At 34.5% G+C, this 21,533-nt stretch overlaps 3 protein-coding genes across 3 annotated transcripts; 1 reads left to right on the forward strand and 2 right to left on the reverse strand.

Annotated features, from left to right (window-relative positions):
- Positions 1-1,222: 1,222 nt before the first annotated feature.
- Positions 1,223-3,308, reverse strand: LOC121976794 (pentatricopeptide repeat-containing protein At1g03560, mitochondrial-like). The gene has a single exon (XM_042529143.1). The coding sequence runs from the start codon at positions 3,241-3,243 to the stop codon at positions 1,345-1,347; it is 1,899 nt and encodes a 632-aa protein (XP_042385077.1). The 5' UTR covers positions 3,244-3,308; the 3' UTR covers positions 1,223-1,344.
- A 439-nt stretch (positions 3,309-3,747) lies between these two features.
- LOC121977979 lies at positions 3,748-5,898 on the reverse strand (the record flags this gene model as incomplete). Its single annotated transcript, XM_042530376.1, has 3 exons — positions 4,944-5,898; positions 4,596-4,745; positions 3,748-4,373 (listed from the first exon to the last, which is right to left on the reverse strand). Coding segments are annotated over exons 1-3 (1,620 nt in total), but the record flags the coding sequence as incomplete, so codon positions are not given.
- A 3,952-nt stretch (positions 5,899-9,850) lies between these two features.
- LOC121976795 (alpha-soluble NSF attachment protein-like) lies at positions 9,851-20,426 on the forward strand. The gene is made up of 9 exons (XM_042529144.1): positions 9,851-10,036; positions 16,291-16,340; positions 16,431-16,503; positions 16,660-16,739; positions 17,109-17,260; positions 18,301-18,460; positions 18,539-18,586; positions 19,064-19,144; positions 20,099-20,426. The coding sequence occupies exons 1-9, from the start codon at positions 9,892-9,894 to the stop codon at positions 20,177-20,179; spliced, it is 870 nt and encodes a 289-aa protein (XP_042385078.1). The 5' UTR covers positions 9,851-9,891; the 3' UTR covers positions 20,180-20,426.
- Positions 20,427-21,533: the final 1,107 nt, after the last annotated feature.

A 21,533-nucleotide genomic window follows, 5' to 3' on the forward strand; every position in this document is an offset into this window, starting at 1 on the left:
TGGTTCGTTTAGGTGGCTCAGACAAAAGCTCCCTTCACAAGTTTTCATTGCACAAGATTGTTTAGCTGTACCAGAAGAAATTTTGCTTCCTCGGTGTTTAATACTGTGATCACAATCAAATAGTTCTGAGCAAATTTAGAGATCAACATGAGTAATGACAAGCAACAACAATTAGTTATCTACTAGTATCCTCGAGCTAATATAAAACCCAATCATTTCATCAACCATTGATAGTGGCTTTTTCAGTAAAGCATGAAATGCAATTGCTAATAATATGTAGAATGCATCTATTCAATGATTAGCTAAGAAAGAACTAAAGATGACAAATACCACAACAATCACATTTGAAGTAGCATTGTTAGGTACCAGTACAGACTAATGATTTTGAGCATACGGGAGAAAAACAAAAGAGCAACATGAGGGTATGAGCCTAAAATTATAACTCAACATTAATGGTTATGTGTTCTTTTAGCAGAATGAAAGATGAGAAGAAATCAATACGATAAACTTAGAATTCAGTGCCATCAGTTTTGAACTTCGACTTGAGGTTCTTGCACATTCTATTCTGTGAAGATCTGCACTATGCTTAATCAGATCAAGTTTCCAATTTCATGCAAAGTGTATGAATCAGCAGCAGCACAGGACAAGACAACGAGTCATAATTCTTCATTTGGCAAATGTAAAGTGGCCATTTAATTGCTTTCCACTACAGATTGCAAATAAGAATTGTTCAATGTCCTTAAGGCAGACTTGAAAGATTAATGATTCGTGATTCATCATTTGCCTAACTCATACCTACTTTTGGCAAACAGAAAATGGTCATTTAATTACTCTCCCCTCACCGTGGAAAGTATCAATTACTCAAACCCAGCAACATAATCCAATCGAACGAAAAAGAGCAGCCTTGTACATAAGGCTTTGAAAAATCTGATGGGAAAGATACCCACATGGCCTTGTTGCTGCGTTCAAAGAGGTAGCTTCTGCGAATTGAACCTTGACGCAAATTGTATGGGCCGCCTTACTGGATGCAAAGACTCACCTTTAACAAAGGACCAATTGCAATCTTCAAATATACTAATTTCCTATGCACTAGTTAAGAATTTTGCAGTTCACCTTCTATTTTTTGAGTAGCACAAACAAAAAATCTAGAAGCAAATCTGTATTAGCCACTGTTTTTATGTCATATAGGCATCTTGTTCATTATTTGAACAAACCAAAGGGGTGAATTTGGGTATTGCCACTTCATTTTTCTGAATGGAGTGTTTGGTTAGCTTCAAACAATAATCCAAGAAATAAATTGGACCAGCAGTTCAATACCTGTGACCATCTAAGTGATAACAGATACTATGAATTCAACAGTGTTTGGAATTTAACTCTCCTTCTGATGCTACCAAATCTGTCATAACCAATACCAATCTTACTATGCATTAATTTAATTGACAAGTCAGCATTTCCAGCCTTTCTCAGAGCATTAATCATAATTGTTCGAACTCTTCCAGGAACCTCACGACCCTTATCTATAATTCCATCTGCAAGCTTGCAAGCATGCTGAAGCCGACCTGCTTTACACAGCACATTAATCATATCTTCATGGGCTGTCTCAGGCACTACTCCCATAGGTGCCATTTCATCCAATATCGTGCAGGCCCTATTGAACTTTCCTGAGAGGCACAGGCCAGTTGAAAGGACTCGAAAAGCTGCAGGGGTGGGAGTTATTCCCTTATCAATCATCATGTTCCAGAGTTTCAATGCCTCTTCGTTTTTGTGTTTCTTAAACAACCCATCCAAAAGTATGGTGTACGTATAAATAGTCTGATCACAGCCCTCTATCTCCATTCTCTTAAATAGTGCACAAGCCTCATCGATCCTTTCAGCTTTTACAAAGGCATCAATTAGCACATTGTAGCAGTAAGAGTCTGGCACAAAACCCTTCTCTAACATCTCGTTGAAAAGCCGTAAAGACTCATCAACAAGCCCTGCTTTACCAAAGCCATCAATAAGGCTAGAATAGAATATGACATTCACTGGGACATGAGTCTCTTTGCAGAACGTAAACCACTCCATTGCCTTTTCTACCTTCCCAGCTTTGCAAAAGCAGTTAATTATCACACCATAAGTGACTTCATCTGGCTCAAACCCATCATCTTTCATTCTCTGGAACAGAATCATAGCTTGATCCTCATTCCCACTCTTCGCAAAAGAATCAATTAATGCAGTGTAAATAGCCACGTTGGCTTTGCAGCCCCTCCTAACCATGTTCTCCAACACTGACATCCCTTCGAATGGCTTCCCTTCCTTGGACAAGCCACTTATAACCAAACTGTAAGCATGGGGTGGAATTTCCACTCCCCTCTCTTCCATCTCATGGAACAGCACCAGGCATTGATGGAAATCCTCATTAGAATAATGGCATTGCATCAATATCAGATACGTAATTTTATCAGGCTCAATCTCCTTCTCTTGCATTTCTACAAATATCTCGACTGCTCTTTGTGTCCTCCCTACTTTGGAGTAACCTTTCATCAGTGTGTTGTAGGAGACAACATCAGGGAAAATTCTATTCTTTTGCATCGCAGCAAAGACTTTCTCAGCCGAATCAATAAACATCGAATTCACCAGGCCATCCAACAAACAGTTGTAGCACATGAGCGACGGCTCGACCGAACTCTCCTTCATCCACCTCCAGACCCACAGCAACTCTTCTACCATTCCAACGGAGCCGAGTCTCCGCACTAACGAAGTGGTGGCAGAAGTCGACGCCGGAAGCCCGCGGTCTCTGATCTCGGCAACGAGCTCCTTGATTCGACTGGTTTCTTTGGTATCGGAGGAAGAGGACAATATGTCGATCAAGGAGACATAGGAGTCGAGGTCGTGTCCGGGGTACTTCTTCTGGGTGGCGGCCCAGCGGAAGAAGGCGAGGGCGAGGTCGGGGCAGCGGCGGAGGTCTGGGGTGCGAATGATGTGGGATACGAACGCGGGAGTGAGACGGATGATGTACTTACGGCAGAAGGCGTTGAGATCGGAGGAGAGGTAGGCTGGGGAGGAGGCGACCACGAGGGGAGCGACGCGGGAGAGCCACGGGGATGGGTGGCTGGGATCGGCGGGGTGGCAGGCGACGCCGGAGACATCGAGAAAGGGATCGATCCACTCCGGCGGAGGGGTCGGGGAGGGGGCGGCGGCGAGGAGGCGACGAAGGATGTGATGGGAAGGGAAGAAGGGGCGACCCGAGGCTGATCGCAGCATCGCGAGGCGGCGGCGTCGTCTCCACTGCAAACGGCCCGCACCGGCTTAAAATAGTCGCGACAGAATTACACGCCTGCAATCATTTTAAATATATAGGGGTGTAAATGGAAATAGGCAAACATCACGATAGTCAATTAAATAAATTCATCTTGAAAATAAATTCTAAGGGTGCAAACGGATTCATCAAGGAAAAGGGGAATGATTTAGTGTATTCAAGTTGGTGTTGCCCATCGACTCAAAGGAGATTGAAAAAGAATGTATAAGACATTAGGGACTATACTACCAAGCAATGAGCAGGGCCGTCTCAAGGTTTTATGAGGCCCTAGGCAAAAAAAAATATTTTTAGGCCTTTAATATTTTTTTAAAAAAATTTCCCCTCACCCTTTTTCATTCGGACTTGGGACCGACAATGGTGGGTTTAAAAAATTTTTTTAAAAAGATAAAATATTAATTTAAAATAATTTTTTATGTAAAATTTAGTTTTCTAACTTTTTGAGATGCAAAATTATTAATTAAATTTTTATATTCGAGTTTTGATAATATTTTTTTTTCAATTGATAAAATTGCTAGATTATTTAATCTTTCTTGAGACATTGTTGAACGTAAATAAGACTTTATTAATTTTAATTTTGAAAAACTTCTTTCTGCTGAAGCTACACTAACAGGTATAGTTAATAATATTCTATAAGCTATCCATGCATTAGGAAAAGAATTTAATTTTTTTATAAGGTTCAATACCTCAAGTGCGGTTTTTAATTCTGGATTTATTATTTCTCTTAAAACTTTTAATTCTAAAAATAAATCTAAACCATCAATATCGGATAACATGTCATGTGTTAAAAAGTTTTCAAGATTTAAACATTTTATTTTTAAAAACTCATCATCAAGCAATTTTAACTTTTCTACATCATATAAAAAATTAAAATTATCTTCATATATTTTAAATTGTTCAAATCTACTTTGAAGTGAAGAAATGGCATGGTCAATAATATAATTAAAGTAATTAATTTTAAAAGATTCTTCAGGTGAAAGCTTCACTTCATTAATTTTATTCTCATCAAATCGTTTATTTCTTCTAATTACACGTTTTTCACGAAATTTTGGCTCTATATTCATTTCATTTGCAATCTCTTTAGCAGAAATCACAGCAGATATAAATCCATTTTCTCTATAATCATTAAAAAAAGAAACAAGACCTTTTAACTGATCTAATGCAATAGCAATATTCATATCTTTATATTGTAAAAATTTACTAACAATGTTAACTGCAAATAATATATCATACCAAATAACCATACCTAATAAAAATTCAAAATTTTCAAACTCATATGTTGCTAAAGAATTTGCTTCACTTTTTGTTTTAGGATCATCACTAATTTCTGCAAGTTTATATAAAGCTTCTTTTATCTGTGGAGCTTGATATCTTATTGCTTTAACGCTTTCAAGATGACTTTCCCAACGTGTTTGTGATAATGGTTTAAGAGTTAAATTAGAAACATGGTCTTGTAAAATTTTCCATCTTTTTGTAGAAGAAGAAAATAACGAGTAAATACGTTGTACCACACCAAAAAATGTTATAGCACTAGGACAAGAATTAGCCATATCACATAGTACTAAATTAAGACTATGACAACCACATGGTGTATAAAAAGCCCTAGAATTTATATCTAACAATCTCTTTTGCACACCTTGTTGTTTACCTTTCATATTAGCTCCATTATCATATCCTTGTCCTCTTATGTCATTCACATCCAGTTCAATTTTTTTTAGTATATTAATAAGTGTATCAAAAAGACCTTTTCCTGATGTATCATCTACTTTTAAAAATTCTATAAAATATTCTTCTATTTTGATTGGACTTGTTGAAATATCTACACATCTTAATATAAGAGACATTTGTTCTTGATGACTTACATCAGGAGTACAATCAAGTATAACTGAAAAGTATTTTGCTTCTTTTATTTTTTTAATTATAATATTATTTACTTCTTTTCCTAATATATTTATTAACTCATTTTGTATATTATGACCAAGATAATGATTATGAATTTTACCATTTTGAATACGTTTAAGGTGTTCTTGTATTATAGGATCAAATTCTGCTATCATTTCAATTAAACCTAAAAAATTTCCATTGTTATCTTGATAAATTTTCTCATTTGTGCCACGGAATGCCAAATTATTTTTTGCAAGATTTTTAACTATAGCAATAATTCTTATTAATACATTTTTCCAATGTTCTTTTTCCTTATTTATTTTTTCTTGTAAATTTTGATCAATGGTTTTATTTTTAAGCAATCTCATTTCAATATCAAACCAAATATTCATATTTATAATATGTTCACTGCTTGTTTCATGACTTTTAAGCTTGGCACTAAGATTTTTCCAATCACGACACCCTTCGTTTGCTAATTGAATTGTAATTGATTTTTGACTAAATAATTTACAACAAAAACAAAATACTTTATCTAATTCTTTTGAATATATTAACCATTTTCTATCATGTTTTTCTCCATTTGGTAATTTTCGAATGTAATGAATCATAGAAAAATGTCTAGAATTTTCATCATTTGGAAAAGAAATATTGATTTCTCTAATTGGACCCTTTTCAACTAATAAATCTATTAAATTTGTATTTATATTTTTCCATTGTGCTGGATCATATATATTTTGAATAATAGTTTCATCAATATTATTAAAAAAAATATTTTCATGATTTATTAAGTTGTCTTTTTCTTCTTCTAAATTATAATTATTTTCTTCATTAATATTAATATTTGATGAATTTGTTTTGTGATTATTAGAAAGTTCTTGATAGATTTCTGTTTGTCCTATAGTATTATCTTCTGGTGAAAATTCAATTAGTTTTTCATTTAAATTTTCAATTATATTATTTTCTGAGTTTTGATTTTGATTATTAATAATAAATCTATCGAGTGCGCCTTTTTGAGATTGAATTAATTCTTCTATTTTTCTTTTTTTCATACGTTTCATATATCCAGACTCATATTTTTTCATAGACATATTTATATTAAAATAATATTAGGAAAAAAAATAATCAAAATATAAGTCTCTATTATTTTATCAAAATTAAATTACTTAGAATTAAATGAACAATAAAATCTGATTTACGCCGTGTAGTTTTAATTTGATGATATTTCAAACTGATTACTGACTATTACCTGCAAAAATATAATAAAAAATATAAAATATTAAATTTGATTTGAATCAGTTAATTTAAGCAGTTTATATTTTATAATAAACTATACTTAACAAATAAATAATAAATGAGATAAGTGCATAAATAAGTTTGCGATGGTAGTAATTTCTTTGAGAGGAAAAATGAGAAAAAAAAATTCATACAACTGCTAATAATCTATTTTTCCAATCATATTTCATATTTGGGTTCATTTCATCAATAATTTATTATTTATACAGAATAATAAATAAAGAACATTTCAAGAATGAAAAAAAAATAAAAAATATTACCTGACGATTAAGGAATGCGAAGGGCTTTTTGTCGTATTCAGTATTCTGAGATTGAAAAGAATCATCGTCATCAAGAACATTTCAAAAATGAAGAAAAAATTAAAAAAATATTACCTGACGATTAAGGAATGTAAAGGGCGTTTTGTCGTATTCAGTATTCTGAGATTGAAAGAATCACCGTCGAGATGATGAGGAACAAAAAAATATAAATTACAATGGATGAAACTTAGAGGATGAAAATATGAGCACTTGAGCCGGATGAATGAGACTTAGAGGATGAAAATATGAGTAAATCCAATTCTGTAGACTACAGTGTTTTTATATAGAATTTTAGGGGAATTATTTTATATAATTAATTAAAGTTTTTGTTCGTTGGAATAGGTGGCTGGAATAGGTGCTTATACAGTATGTTACTGTGCATAGGAAATGGAAAACGATCTTCATCACTGGTTGTACAGTAATGTGTACAGTAAACTGTGCATAGAAAATGGAAAACGTTAAAAACGGAGCGGCAGCTTGTGTGCACAGTTGAAAATCGAACAGCAGCGGTGCACGCCTGCACGGAAATCGAAGCGCCGAATCAGCGTTTTTTTTTAAATGAAGCGTCTGTTCTTATTAAAATTAAATTTTAATTATTAAATATATTTTTAAAAAATACAATATTAATGGGCCCCAATTATGTGGAGGCCCTAGGCATAGGCCTTATTGGCCTATGCCTTCAGCCGGGCCTGGCAATGAGTTTCGTTTGATAGAGCTCAAGGAGCTTGACTTTGTGCGACCAAGTCTGCTCAATGGCTTGTTGAAGGTCGGAGAAGGATAGTATGAGAGTCTTAGGGACCTTAGGATGAGAATTGTTGAACTTCGTTAATAGAGCTCAAGGAACTTGACTTTGTGTGATCAAGTTGGTGTTGCTCACTCAAAAGTTCATTGAAAGATTGGAGGAGGAAAGAATGAGACATGAGAAATCATAAGACGAGGAATATATAGTGAGTTAGCAGCTTTGACAAGAGTCACAAGAGATGAACTAGATGGGTGAATGAGTGAAAGATGACAAATGCAATAAGACGAAAGCTTACTGCATCCTAGGGTTTAAAAGCCTAATGGAAAATAATCTATTGGGTAAAGTAAAGTTGCAACAAGTGTAATTTTTTTTCAGCTGTGAGAGTCAACTGACATGTACCTTAAGGTTCAGTTAGATTTTAACTTTGTCAAGTACTCAACCACTAGCTAGTTTAGTTATAGTCGATGATCTAGTCAACTAAGGAATTAAATTGACTAGGGAGTGAAATCGTGATAGTTTCCTTGTAAACAAATATTTTTGTTCAGAGTAAAATAAATTGGATAGTCAACTAATAAAGTTGATAGAAATTAAAACAAGATGATTGATATGGTAAAGAAAAGTTGCAATTATTAAATAGCGCATGCGTTAAACTAGTCTAATTGATTAAAATTAAATCATGTTGATTGAACGATCAATTATAAAGTAGAATAATTTATTTGATTTTCTCATTTTAATAAGACTCCTCATAAAATGTGTTTATGTCTCTAATAAGAGAAAGTGAACATTAACATGCTGACCTACCTTAATAATTATAAGTCATAGAATAAAAAAAAGGATTCTAAGTCATGCCAAAAACCCTGCATCCGCAACGCCTTTAACACTCGAATGCGTTAATATTATTTTTATTTTTATTTTATTAAATCTGCAAGCATTAACATGTTTAAAGAATTGAACGCGTTAATGCTACAATAACAATAAAAGTATGTCACTTTGGCATTAACGTTTTACATTAATACCCATTGCAGAAGCCCTTACTAGCACTTAAATTATTTATTTATTTTATTTTCACTGCATTAAGTATTAACTAGAGAGAATATTTTAATTTTTAGATCAAATATTATTCAACTTCTCTCTTAGTTATTTGTCACCTGTCCCTACGAATTCAATTGAGGAGTTGAGATCCTCTCTCAAAAATACTGTGCCCTCGTATCTTCTCGCCGATCGGAGGGACTAGATCACATCTTAAGGGTGTGATGCACATCACGAGGATGTCATGATCGTCCGATCGAGACATGGGAAAATAATATTTTTGATACAGAGGATCTCAACTCTCAATTGGGATGATAATTGAATGATGATTTACTACTTAAAGTTGAGGGGGTCAAATTATAGGATTAACAGGGCGTAATTTTCTATACCTTGTATAATTCACCCTCTCCCCATTCATCTACCTCTTCAATTACCGTAATTCATCTCTTCATTTTACTTCTAAAATAAATCGACAAGGGGATTGAGACATCAATTTTTACTATTAGTTATCTGACACCTAGCATTTGAGTCCTCAAGATGATCACATGTTCAACTAAAAGTGTTTAACAACCCTCTAAGGCTTAAAATAACAAATATTATGGACAAACTCAAGGGAATACTGTGAGTAAATGATATCATTTTGACATGAATTTGAGACCTCTAAGGTTACCAAACATTTTTTTGGTTGAAAGTGTTTGATGACTATTTCAATTGGAGATGATCCTAGACAATTGAAAATCAGGAGCGCAATGATATCCATTTAGTTCGATTTGGGTCCTTTAAATACTTTTAACTAAAGTGTTTGACAACTCTACACGGTTAACAAATAGAAAAAAATGACAAACTTGAGAAATACTAAGATTGAAATAGTGTCCATTAACATAAATTTAAGGCCTTTAAGGCCATTAAATATTTATTACTAAAAATATTTTATGTAATATTTTATGATGATAATATTTATGTGCTAGTGATTAGACCGTCTCGAAAAGACATACGACCTAGCACCAAGTTATGGTAGTGTAGTTTTGGTCTTTACCCGGGTCAGCATTCATCGCTAATTTACCTCCTCCTAGGATTCCTGTGGGGCCAGACCTAGGGGGCCGCTGGGCAGCGGGACCCGCCTTTTGCACAATGGTAGTGTAGTTTTGGTAAATTGTCCTAAATAAATAAAATTTATTTTATTCTGATAAATGTAAGGTAAGTGTGGGATGTTTAGATTATAAAATAATAATAATAATAATAAATAAATAAATAAGGCTAGCTTGCGTTCGCAGGACAATCCCGTCTCGTTTGCCCTTCTTGCACTCTATAAATATAGGAAACGCCTGCGTCAGAATTGGGAAGGTGAGATGGCAGATCAGAACGCAAAGGGCGAAGAGTTCGTTCAGAAGGCGGAGAAGAAGCTATCGGGATGGGGAATCTTTGGATCCAAGTACGACGACGCCGCCGATTTGTACGAGAAGGCGTGCAATTGCTTCAAGCTCGCCAAAAACTGTACTTTTTCGCCCCTTTTCGTATGGCTCCCTTCTTTTTCGTATAGGATATTTATGCTTGCTTAGAGAAATGGGATTTCAATAATTCTTCTTAGGAATACCTAGTTGTTTTATCTTCTGCGGATTCAATGGAAGCTTTAGTGACGAGCGAGAAGATCATAATCAGAAATCAATCCCGATTCTGGTGGACGAACTGAGTACGGCCAAACATTTTTTGCATTCTCTAATTGGACTCTGCTTGTGCTTACCACTTAGGGCCCGATAGGTAGGCAAATTTCTAGTTAGGGATCCTTGTCAATCCAAAAGTTTTGCAGATTGAATTACTAGTTTTAACCAATTGGCTTCATCTTGTTGTGGTCAACTGGTCATTTTTATGTGATCACCCCGATCAGCACTTTCTTGTTTTCAACCCTAATTCAAGGAACGCCTTGTTGTTGTCCTGTGTTAACTTAGCTCTTGAATGTGTGATCCATCTGCTGGTACACATCAGATCCTGTAAGTGAAGGCAAAGGAATCTCTGATTATATGGTTTCTCCCTTCTTGTTGGTCATATTTCGGAACTAAATGACCAGATACTATTAATGCCCTCATTCTTAACGAGTTTTGGAAAGCTTGTGCTGCATGTATTGAAGAGGACTTGTTTGATAAACTTTGGAAAAACATGCTGTGCATATTCTATCTGCTACAAGCGTAGTCCAATTTTCTAAATGAAGTGAAGAAAATAATAGTGTAGGAATATGAATGCTATGCCTCTTTGGGTTGTAGCCCAAGACATGGAAAGAGACATTTTTATGTCAACAACAAAAGCTCAATCTCACAACAATTTTGATCTTGTTAGGGTGGATCCTGAGGATTTCGAAGATTTTTTATTGTAAATCTATTTCAAACCGTAATTGAATTTTATGTGATTTTATATTGAATAGAAAAAATTGATAATCATTAATTATCAAATTAATTCTTAAGATCAATCTAAATCAACCCACACACACACGACATGCCAACTATTAAACAACTTATTAGAAATGCAAGACAACTAATAAGAAGAAAGGAAAGACAAATAAAAGTCTATTATTGCTCCTCCCAAAATATCCAAATTTTGATGCCTAATACTCCATAAATAGTTCTAATTTCTTTTTATAGGAACAATGATCAATTGTTTGTAAGGGAGTTCTCCCCTCTCTGATCCATTGGACATGTGCAATTTCTTTTCTGTTGATCTGCCCTATAATTTGCACTTGAATACCTTTTGTATCTGTTTGTTCAGCTCATTCAATAGATTTTTTCATTGCCTTTCGGAATGAAACTCTATTTTTTAATTGTAAAGCTATATATTCCGCAAGAATATTAGGTTGTACTAGGAAAGAGAGAAAAAAAAAGAAGATAACAAGTGTGTTTATTAGAAGGGGCATTTACATATTTATCCTTGTGAAGTTGGGGAATTTCTCATTTGCCACTAAAAACAATTGTGTAACTTTCTATATGCTTGTAAATTAGCTCAGTTTTAACATGTGCAAGTACCATCCTAATAAAATTAAGTTTCAAAGTTAATGCAGTTTAATGTACACACCATTTGCCCTTGCATTACAAAAACTAAATTAACAAAAAATAACTTTAAAAAAATAACAAATTTAATACTCTTACTTAATTGCTCTTCATTTTATATAAATGGAGATTTGTTTTTTTTTTTAAAAAAACTCACGTAATCTTTCTAAAATTCAATTGAAATTACTTTATAATGTTTAAAATTCTAGATATAATCTCTTAAGAATTTTAAAAATACTATTTTCCACATGCCTAACTTCCATTAGTATTGTTGTATATGTCATATGCGGCATTATGAAATTCTATTTTATTAAAATAGCTCTGTGCCATAAATCAATTCAATAAATAATTAGCTTATAACCTTTGCATGGACCAAAATGTTAAATGATGCCATCAATATTTTTATTTGAAAAAACAAGGAAATAGGGAACATAACATTCTCAATATATATTAACATAGGAACCCAAGGAACATAACTGAGAGAGACTTAGTCCCTAAAAAACATAGGAGCCGAAGTGCAGGATACAAAAGCCTACAAGAAACAAAGCAAACCAAGAGACTAATATATATAACAAAAGCGTGACTTGAACAATTTGGCTATTAGATAACTCCAAACTGCACTGATGGGATGAAGAGAATTTGCATAGTTAACATCAGCTATTGCTCAGAATGTCTTGTGTCAGAAACATCCTTTGCACCAGCCAAAACAAGCAACTGTTTAACAGCAGTGGGTGAGGACTCCCATGGCTGTTGCAATTATCCTAATGCATTACGTGAGACATTTTAAGGAGGTCTGACGTTATCAGCAATCACCCTCTCTAGTTCCATCACGGTCCTCCTAATCACATTCTGAAATCTGGTTTTGCAATAATTGGACCATGTGACAATCAAATTTCACAACATGTCAATACATCTTGTATTTGCCATGGCTCCCCTCTGCTTCAAATAATCTTGAATTTCTCTCCTTTTAGATTACCCAAATCCAGCATCAACTTAAGCTTCTTAAGAAGATGCAATTCACAGGGGAGCTATGTTCAGATGGTTGTATTGAAAACCACTATGCGCATGTGGCAGATTCTTCAGCAACGTGGACAATGAGTGCCCATACTTGAAGGACCACCCTAAACTTAAAGAACAGATGGTCCCTATCCTCATTAACCTCACCATAGAGTTTGCATCTAGGATCCTTCACTTGGAACCTTCTTCTCATTAGCCTCTCCACTGTACTGATCTTGTAATGTAGAATAAGCCTGGTTGAAACTCTGACTCTGGATACAGAAAAGGAGCTCCAAATGTTTTCTGCTACATCATTGATCATGCCTCCATTAACTAACATAAGGTTTGTTGAATGAGTTGAGAGCTGACCTGACCATCCCCATCTCTATTGAGATTCTTCCTCTACGTCAATGCATATTTTTCCTTGTGAAGGATGCTCTGATAAAATCTATCCCTTCTGCATTATCCTCATAGAGAAGATCCCCTCTCTGAGTGAAATGTAGCCAAAGCTCCTGAAAAGTGGCTTGCTGATTAATTACATACCTGTAGAAGGTTGTATTAGATAGCAAAATCATCTGCTCATCAGCCCATTTGTCCAACAAAAATCTAGCAGTTCAACCATTTTCCATCCATAAATTGATCCATACCTTAAGGAATTCCCTTAATGGGGCCCTCCATATATAGGACTATTGTCTACTTCTATTAGTCTCTGTCCAGTGTTGTTTATCAAATAAGGTAGACTTAACCAGCTTTTTCCATACAAGCTCTGGATCACCCTGGACAAGCTTCCATTCGAGTCCTCCAGATTTGCCAGGTCTAGACCCCCAACAGCTTAGGTCTGATAACACTACTCCAAGGAGCTAAACCAAAGGATCTTTGGTTTTGCTTCTTTCTATATAAACCATAACAACTCCTTTCTTAGCTTGTTTTATCTCAAGAATCAACCATTTCTGTACGAGGAATATACTTGTTTGGTATAGAAGTAAATGTGCCATGGTGCTATTGGTTAAGGTCAGTCTTCCTCCAATGGATAAATATCTGTTCTGCCATGTTCTAAGATTGCAGGCTGTCTTATCATTTATGCCATGGGCTAAGGATTGATACACTCCGAGTAGGCCTTGAAGAATGCTAGTTAGTGCCATATGGATCTGGGGATTTATTGATAGCCATCTAACTAAGAGCTTGTTGGATTTCACTAATACTGAATGCATTGTTAATTTTAATAGCAGTTACAACTGAAACTGCAAGAGTGTCTCTGAAGAAATAAGTGAACTGACTGAGGATGAGCTTTTGATCAGTGATTTCCCTACAATTGGTATGAATTTCTAGGATAATGAATCTTCCCTGAACTATCTAATGGAAGAAGGATGTATTCTTATCCACTAAATTTTTTCCTGTTTACCTTGGCATGTTGCATAGATTTCAGTATCAGGCTCAATTTAGAATTAAGCACTCTTCTTTCATCCAACTCTGCCAATGATAGGGACCTACCTTGACTATCTATATATAGCTAAGCCAATCTATTCCTTATCAAGTTTCATTGAGGGTTGTCTTCCACCAAGAGCATCAACTTCTGACACCTCTTCTTAGTTTCTTGACCCAATTAGCTGCAGTTGAGCTACCATCCCAATCCTTTCTCCACCAGTCCTGTTCACATTCATTGAAACCGGGATGAAGCATTCATTTGTTCTCAAATTTAAACAGCTTTGTTGAAGTAGCCAATCTAGTGGTACACTCAAGCATTATAGGGGAATGGTCAAAGAGAGCACCCCTCACAACCTGATAGAAAATGTTCTGAAAGCTTTGCTTTAATTCAGTGTTTGTTAAGAATTTGTCCAACTTCAGAAAGCTGGAATAGATGCTCTACTTTGGCAGTTAAGCATCTCATTCACTGACAGTGTTAAGTTGAACTCCCCTCCTAGTATATATGACTAACAGTGGACACTTCCTCAAATAAGGACCTTCTTCCCCTCACTAGACATGAGCGATATATGTTAGACACTGCAATCTTATTTTAAAAACTGAGTTGATAAAAAAATGTTTTAGAGTATGCCCCTGCCTTAAAGCCAAAGCATTTTTATCAACTACAATTAAAGCCTAAAATGAAACCATCAGATAATCCTTCAGCCTCCAAACAAAGCCAATCCATAGTTCTAATTGATTTCTGAGTAGTCAGACCATCAATATTATCTTGGCAACACAAAGTTCCCTGCAGAAGAACAAAGTCACACTTGTAACTCAATAATAAATGCTTAAGTTCCTGTTTAGCCACCCTAGGCAGACCCCTAATATTCCATGGGACCACCCTTAATCTGGCAATCATTAAAGGAAGACATGCTCCCTGCCAACACAACACCTTAGTCTCTGTCAAAAAGCAATGTGTGTTAGCTCGTTGCTGACTGAGTCCTCAAATCCAACCTGCACTGCTATGTTGATCAACTCATTATCAAACATATGGGGTATGCCGAGATTCTCAGTTTCCTCATTGATGAGCACATCCTTTGGTTACCCTGATTACCAATTGAGGATGTCAATTGTGACCTGCCGTCAATACTTACCAAATAGTGCAACATAATTAAATTCAATAATTTGTTAACACATGGACACAACAATGTCTAATTACCTAGTAATTTAATGCATAATTGGCATTGATTTAGGAAGACAATTGTTGAATGCAACTTTTGGATATGTAGTTTAAGGGAAAAGATATGTTGCCCAAGTCACGTGCATGACTGAGAGGGAGGCGCCCATATCCCCTCTGGGCCAACCTGGCACATGGGTACCCCTCTGGGCCAACATATCATTCCCGTATAGTTTAAATTCCTAAAATGCTCATATATATTTAACCTCACGGTATTTGGTAGTGATATCAATTGAAGTTTTCTTCCACCAATTAACAAACAAACCTAAATTTCAATTAATCTAATCTTTTATATATACAATTTGCAATGCATGTATCTTTTATCAATAATTTATCCTAAATTTCCTAATCTACTGATGGCAACTGCTAAACTTATGTTTGGAGCAGAAAATACTAAAATGTGCAACTTTTTGAAAACAAGTATCTTCTATCTCTGTAGCATAATCAACTAACCTTCATCCTTGTTTTGATAAAATTCTGTATAAGAAATATGGATCAACTTAGCATAGTTAAGCAACCAACTTCACTACTAAGTTAGAGTTTACCGTAATACTAGGACTTGATTCAATTAATGGTGATGTAACCAAATCAAATCTAGACTATCTATGCTGTTCAATTTATTCAATTGCTTTCAACAGGACAGTTCAGGCTAGTAACTTGCATCCAGTTAGATGAGACTGATCTCCTAGGACTCATCTTGCTTAGGAGTCATTTCTCTTTCAGACTAAATAAGATAAAGGGCAATCCGGTGCACGAAACTCCCACCGATACGAAGTCCAGGGAATGGTCTATTATACACAGCCTTATCCTGCAGCAACTTTACCAATGCGCAAGTCTCCCCTTCCTTAAACCAGATCAGATGCTAGTTAGATATTGCGGAGTCAAGTTATGGCATTCAAATTCATCAACTTCAATTTATTTATGTTTAGATTAGTGGATTAGTCTGTTAATTGTCGGGTATTTGTTGTTTGATCTGATGTTTTTGAGCTTTTAAGGTATTTTCTTTTTTTCAGAAAGAAGCTCTTATTTGTGGTATAATTCTTCTTAATTAACTTGCCTTATATTTACACTAACAGGGGATAAAGCTGGGTCCGTGTATATTAAACTTGCTGACTGCCATTTGAAGGTTATCATATTTGTTAGCTTGATAGCTTGCTTAATTTGGCATGTCATCAATCTAAATGGTGTTTAATTATTCTTTGATATCATCACACAGTTAGAAAGCAAGCATGAAGCTGCCTCTTCTTATGTTGATGCAGCAAATTGTTATAAGAAGATCTCAATTCAAGGTATAATCATCTGAATATAACTAAAACCACTCTATATTGAGTGGCTCCATGTTTCTTGGTTTTTCTAGTTTATGTAACTAAGCATGAAAAGCGAACAACATTTTGAAACTTTCACCTTGCTATTTGGACCTCAGAAACTTTTTCCATTCTATGCAGATGCAACACAGTCATTAGACCAGGCTGTCAACATTTTCTTGGAGATTGGTAGACTGAACATGGCTGCAAGATATTGCAAGGTTATGAACTATCTGAGAAGTTTTTTTTATTGTTTTACTATAAGTTGATTCAAATTAGTAAGAAAACTCAATTTTAGGAAATATTCACAGTTTCTTGCATCTGTAGTTCTGGTATTTAATTACATAGGTGGGGACTTCACTGTTTTACAGCTAAGGTGTTGACATAGGACATGCCATGCATGTGCTATATCGCATATGGTGCTATCTTGGGAATGAAAACAGTTTAAAATTATGTGTTTGGAATAGAATTGTAGTTAAGATCCATGATGATGATTGTTTCCTGATTTAAGTTGATAGTGTGCTTGTATAACTATCAGCTGTTTCAGATATTAAGTTCTTTTACTGAGATTCCACATCATCATCACACAGGAGCTCGGTGAGTTATATGAACAAGAACAACATCTAGAGAAGGCTATTGAGTACTTTGAACGAGCTGCTGATCTATTTCAAAGTGAGGAAGTGACAACTTCTGCTAACCAATGTAACCAAAAGGTTGCACAATTAGCCGCTCAACTAGAACAGTAAGTATAATTATCTTGTATTTTATTCTAACATATTAAACTGTGAATCTTAATGTTTTGGTTGTTTTTTATCTATTAATTAGCAAGTAGGAGTATAACATAAACCTTTTGTTACCAATGCTCTTGGAGTAATCATTTTGCACATTGTATGATGTAATGCTAGAATTTGTAGGTTTCACCCTGCCTTTGCACCTTCAGAATTACATTATCTCTTTAACTCATTGATTTACTATAGTAAACTAATACTTCTTTGTGCAAATGTAAAATAAATTACATTTATCTATCTTATTAGTTTACCATAGTTAGCTGTTACTTTTTATGTTCATGTGTACATTATGTTATTTGTTTATGTGATTGTTTAGTGAGTGAAACTATGACAAATAAATGTTTCAGTTAGACTATGTGAAACTCAAGCGAGGAAGAGGAAGATAAAAAATGAAAAACTTGGTTAGCAACCATAAAATAAGATAAAATTTATTTAAATATAATTGATGATATAGTAAGGGATAAAGTCCCATGACGTACAAAGATCCATATAGCTGGACTCATCTAGTGGGAGAAGGTTTGATTGTTGTTGTTACTATCATTTAGTTTTTAGTGAGTATATTTGTTACTATCATGACATCCAAGAATCAATAATATTTCCAAAATTTGATACTATTTATCCAGGGTAATTTATATAACTTAGTCAGTTATACATAGTAGAGTACCTTATCCACCATTGTTCCTTGTACATTCAGTTTGTCAGAGTCTTATCTGCCATGTGGAAGTTGTGTTTGGTGAACAACTCCCTTTGATTTGACCATAATACCATCTAAACAAAGATTTGCTTTCATTCTGTGTCATGTATTTATCTTTTAATTATCTCAAGGTTCTGAAAATATCTATATTCAGTATTTGCAATGTTCATTGTTGAAGACTTTGCAGATCATAGGACTTCTATATACTTTCTAGAATCCTCATATGCATATGTTAATCTTCAAATAGTTTAAGCTTTCCATTGTAGCTATGGAAAATTTAACACATTGTGATCTTTCCAGATATCCAAAGGCAATTGAAATCTACGAAGCAAATGCCAAACACTCGATCAATAATAATCTTCTCAAGTACAGTGTGAAGGGAATTCTTCTTAATGCTGGAATATGTCAATTGTGCAAAGGTGATATTGTTGCAATTACAAATGCATTAGAGAGATATCAGGTTTGTTTGTTTTGGTTGATAATTGATGTTTGTTTTTTTTGTGTGTGAAATATCATTAACCTGACTGTTCTTGTGCAGGAAATTGATCCGACTTTTTCAGGCACACGGGAATACAAACTTTTATCTGTAAGACTCCATTCTATTTTTGGATGATAAGTTTGCTTGATTTGTCATTTACAGATAGATTCTTTGCCTAGTTGACCAAGTTCCTACAATTTCTGTTTGCCAGAAGACTTGACATAATCTATTTTACCACAGACAAGGTTAACTAAATGTGTATCATAATGAATGCTTATCTAGTTTTGGTTATATTCTCTCAAGGATGCAAAATTTGTTTTTGATAAAACAGCTATAGAAGATACCAACACAATTTTACAGATATTATGTAACAGATTGAGCGTTCTTGCTTGTTTTCTTGCTCAGAAACGCAGAACAAGCTATCATTTAAGAAGTCTTTTATTATTTGTCTATGGTACAATGAATTTTGACTAGTTATGGTACGAAAATTAAGATATAATGTCTGAAGCTTCAAGTTTTAGCTATTAACATGTCAATTAACCTATTCATTTTTCCTCTTTTTCTTTGATACCATTTCCATTTTAGGCATTAGCGGATTCAATGGACGAAGGAGATGTTGAGAAATTTACAGAAGCACTTCATGAGTATGATAGTATGACAAGGCTGGTATGTATTTTCTATTAATGTTAGGTGTTTGGTTAAATGACTGGAATGATTATGGGTATGAGTTTGATAGTAAAGTGGAATGGGAATAGAAATGGTTATGGAAATGAAACCTACCTAGTTATATAAGTTTGGTTGATTCCTATAAATCTGGAAATCATTCCCAAATTATCATTCCTAAACCCACAATCCAAACACGGTCTTTTACTATCATTCCATTCCCTCATTTCTAAACCCACCAACCAAACACCACATAAATTCTTTGTTCTTCTCATTGGTCCGGCGTGTTTCAGGTAGCAAGAACCTAAAAAGTTGATAATTTCTTACCAAATGCGTGAGTAACGGATTTGAGTTCAATACTAACTTGAGATAATAATTGCTTCATTAGAACAATACCAAATAGTTTGAGATTGCAACAGATGTTTGAATTCGGTTTACATATGCTGATTGGAATTAGAACTTATGATTTGTTTTATATATCTATATTCCTCTATTAATTTGTTAAGGAGTTCTGATATCCTACACAATCGTCAATGTTAAATTCAAGAAGCCCTAATTTCACAGATAAATCTTTTCCAACCCCAACTTCTTTCTTTCTCTGTTTGTTCTTTCAAACTACAACTCTAAAGTTACTCCTGATTATGATATATATATTTATATATATCATTGGAGGCGCCTCCCATGTAGAGAGGCGCCCATGCACGTTGCACACGGATGTCGTCCATGGATTTGGAATTTTCTGATATACTTTGAAGGCTACAATTTGTTTCACATTGCAATAGGCTCTTTCATCTGATATGCGAAAGCCATTCTATGTTTCTTCATAACCTTACATAAAGCTTTTTCATATTTTCACTATGGCGTTCTTTAGTCTTTACTCTCCTGGCAGCGTTACATAGCATTTTTGCTGTTTAAACTTGTGATTTTGCTGATAATACAAATCTCAATCAACAATAGGATACTTGGAAAACCACGCTTCTCTTACGTGTGAAGAACACCATCAAAGCAAAGGAAGAGGAGGAAGATGATCTCACCTGATTCATTCCTGAAAGAACTAGCATTGCCTACATCTTCGTCTGCACTCGCACATATTATATCTTCCTCGTTTCATTCACTTGTTCATGGTTATGGCAGTCTGAAGAATTTGGTTTCAGTGTACGAGGTTAATACGGTCAGGTCATGTTAAAATTTTACTCTTGAATGTTGTGGATCAACTACTATTAACTCGGAAGATGGGTATTTCCCCACTATTCACATGCATTGGTCGGTGGGATTTCTTTGTTTACTTGGATGTTCAAAAAATAGTATGCTATTTAAATTCTAGAATTAAGTAGGGGGACAAAGTCCTACAAAGACCTTTGATTTTTCAGTCATATCAGGATTCTTCATGTTTAGAAACTCCCAAGTAAGCCCTTACTGGTTGACATCTTCAAAATACTTCCAAGGAACTCTCTTCTTTCTCGTGTCCTTTGTATTCTTCATAGAAATCTTCTCATTGGCTTAAAGATGTGTGTGTGTTCTTGGTTTAACATCTCGCCATGCTTATTGATAGTTAACCTTTAGCCTTTGAAATAGAGAGCTTAGTCCAAGAGGTAAATCCTAACTTAGTGTGGTACACCCAAATTCTAAGAAAATGTGGTTTTGCAAATTCTACTATTGAAACTTCCATAAACATAAAACATTGAACATCTGAAGCATTTTGCATAATGTGACTACACAAAATGTAAGGGGAGTTTGAGCACAACAATAAAGTTATTGTCATGTGTCTTTGAGATTACGAATTTGAGTCGAAAAAATAATCTCGGTAAGGTTACAGACAATTAATTCAATGTGCATGTGCTAATAGGAGCTTCGTGGATCGATCTTTTTTTTTTTATTACATAAAATTATTTAGTAGTGACTAAATATATATTTGTAGTTTATTGTGCACTTCCATTCAGATGCACAGGAGTGTTTACATCACTCAGAAATTTAAATGATTCTTCTCTGCTGCTTATTAAATTCGGCACTAGTTGATTTTGATGGTCATTTTTCACATTAATTCAAATAGAGTTCGAATAAACGATTAAGAGCTGAGCTCTATTTGGATGAAAAGAAATAAGTAGGCATTTACTCAAATTGATGCAAGAGTCCGATGCTTGAATCTTTGAAGCAATGTGCCTTGTAAAAACATTGAGAAATATTTTAACAATCTTAAATTTGAAAAATACAACAACGGAATTAATTAATTCTAGGAGATATTTTAAGAATGCAAAGGAGAAAAAAAATCTAAGCCTGTGCCAAAATTACTGAATTGAAACTTCAGGGAAATTTCCCAAAATATATGAAATTAGGAAGGCAAAAATGAAGTTTTCTGAAAACTAACGCTGAGATTGAGTATCATGCAAACTCC

The sequence above is a fragment of the Zingiber officinale genome, chromosome 4B, assembly GCF_018446385.1.
Source record: "Zingiber officinale cultivar Zhangliang chromosome 4B, Zo_v1.1, whole genome shotgun sequence".
Lineage (NCBI taxonomy): Eukaryota > Viridiplantae > Streptophyta > Magnoliopsida > Zingiberales > Zingiberaceae > Zingiber > Zingiber officinale.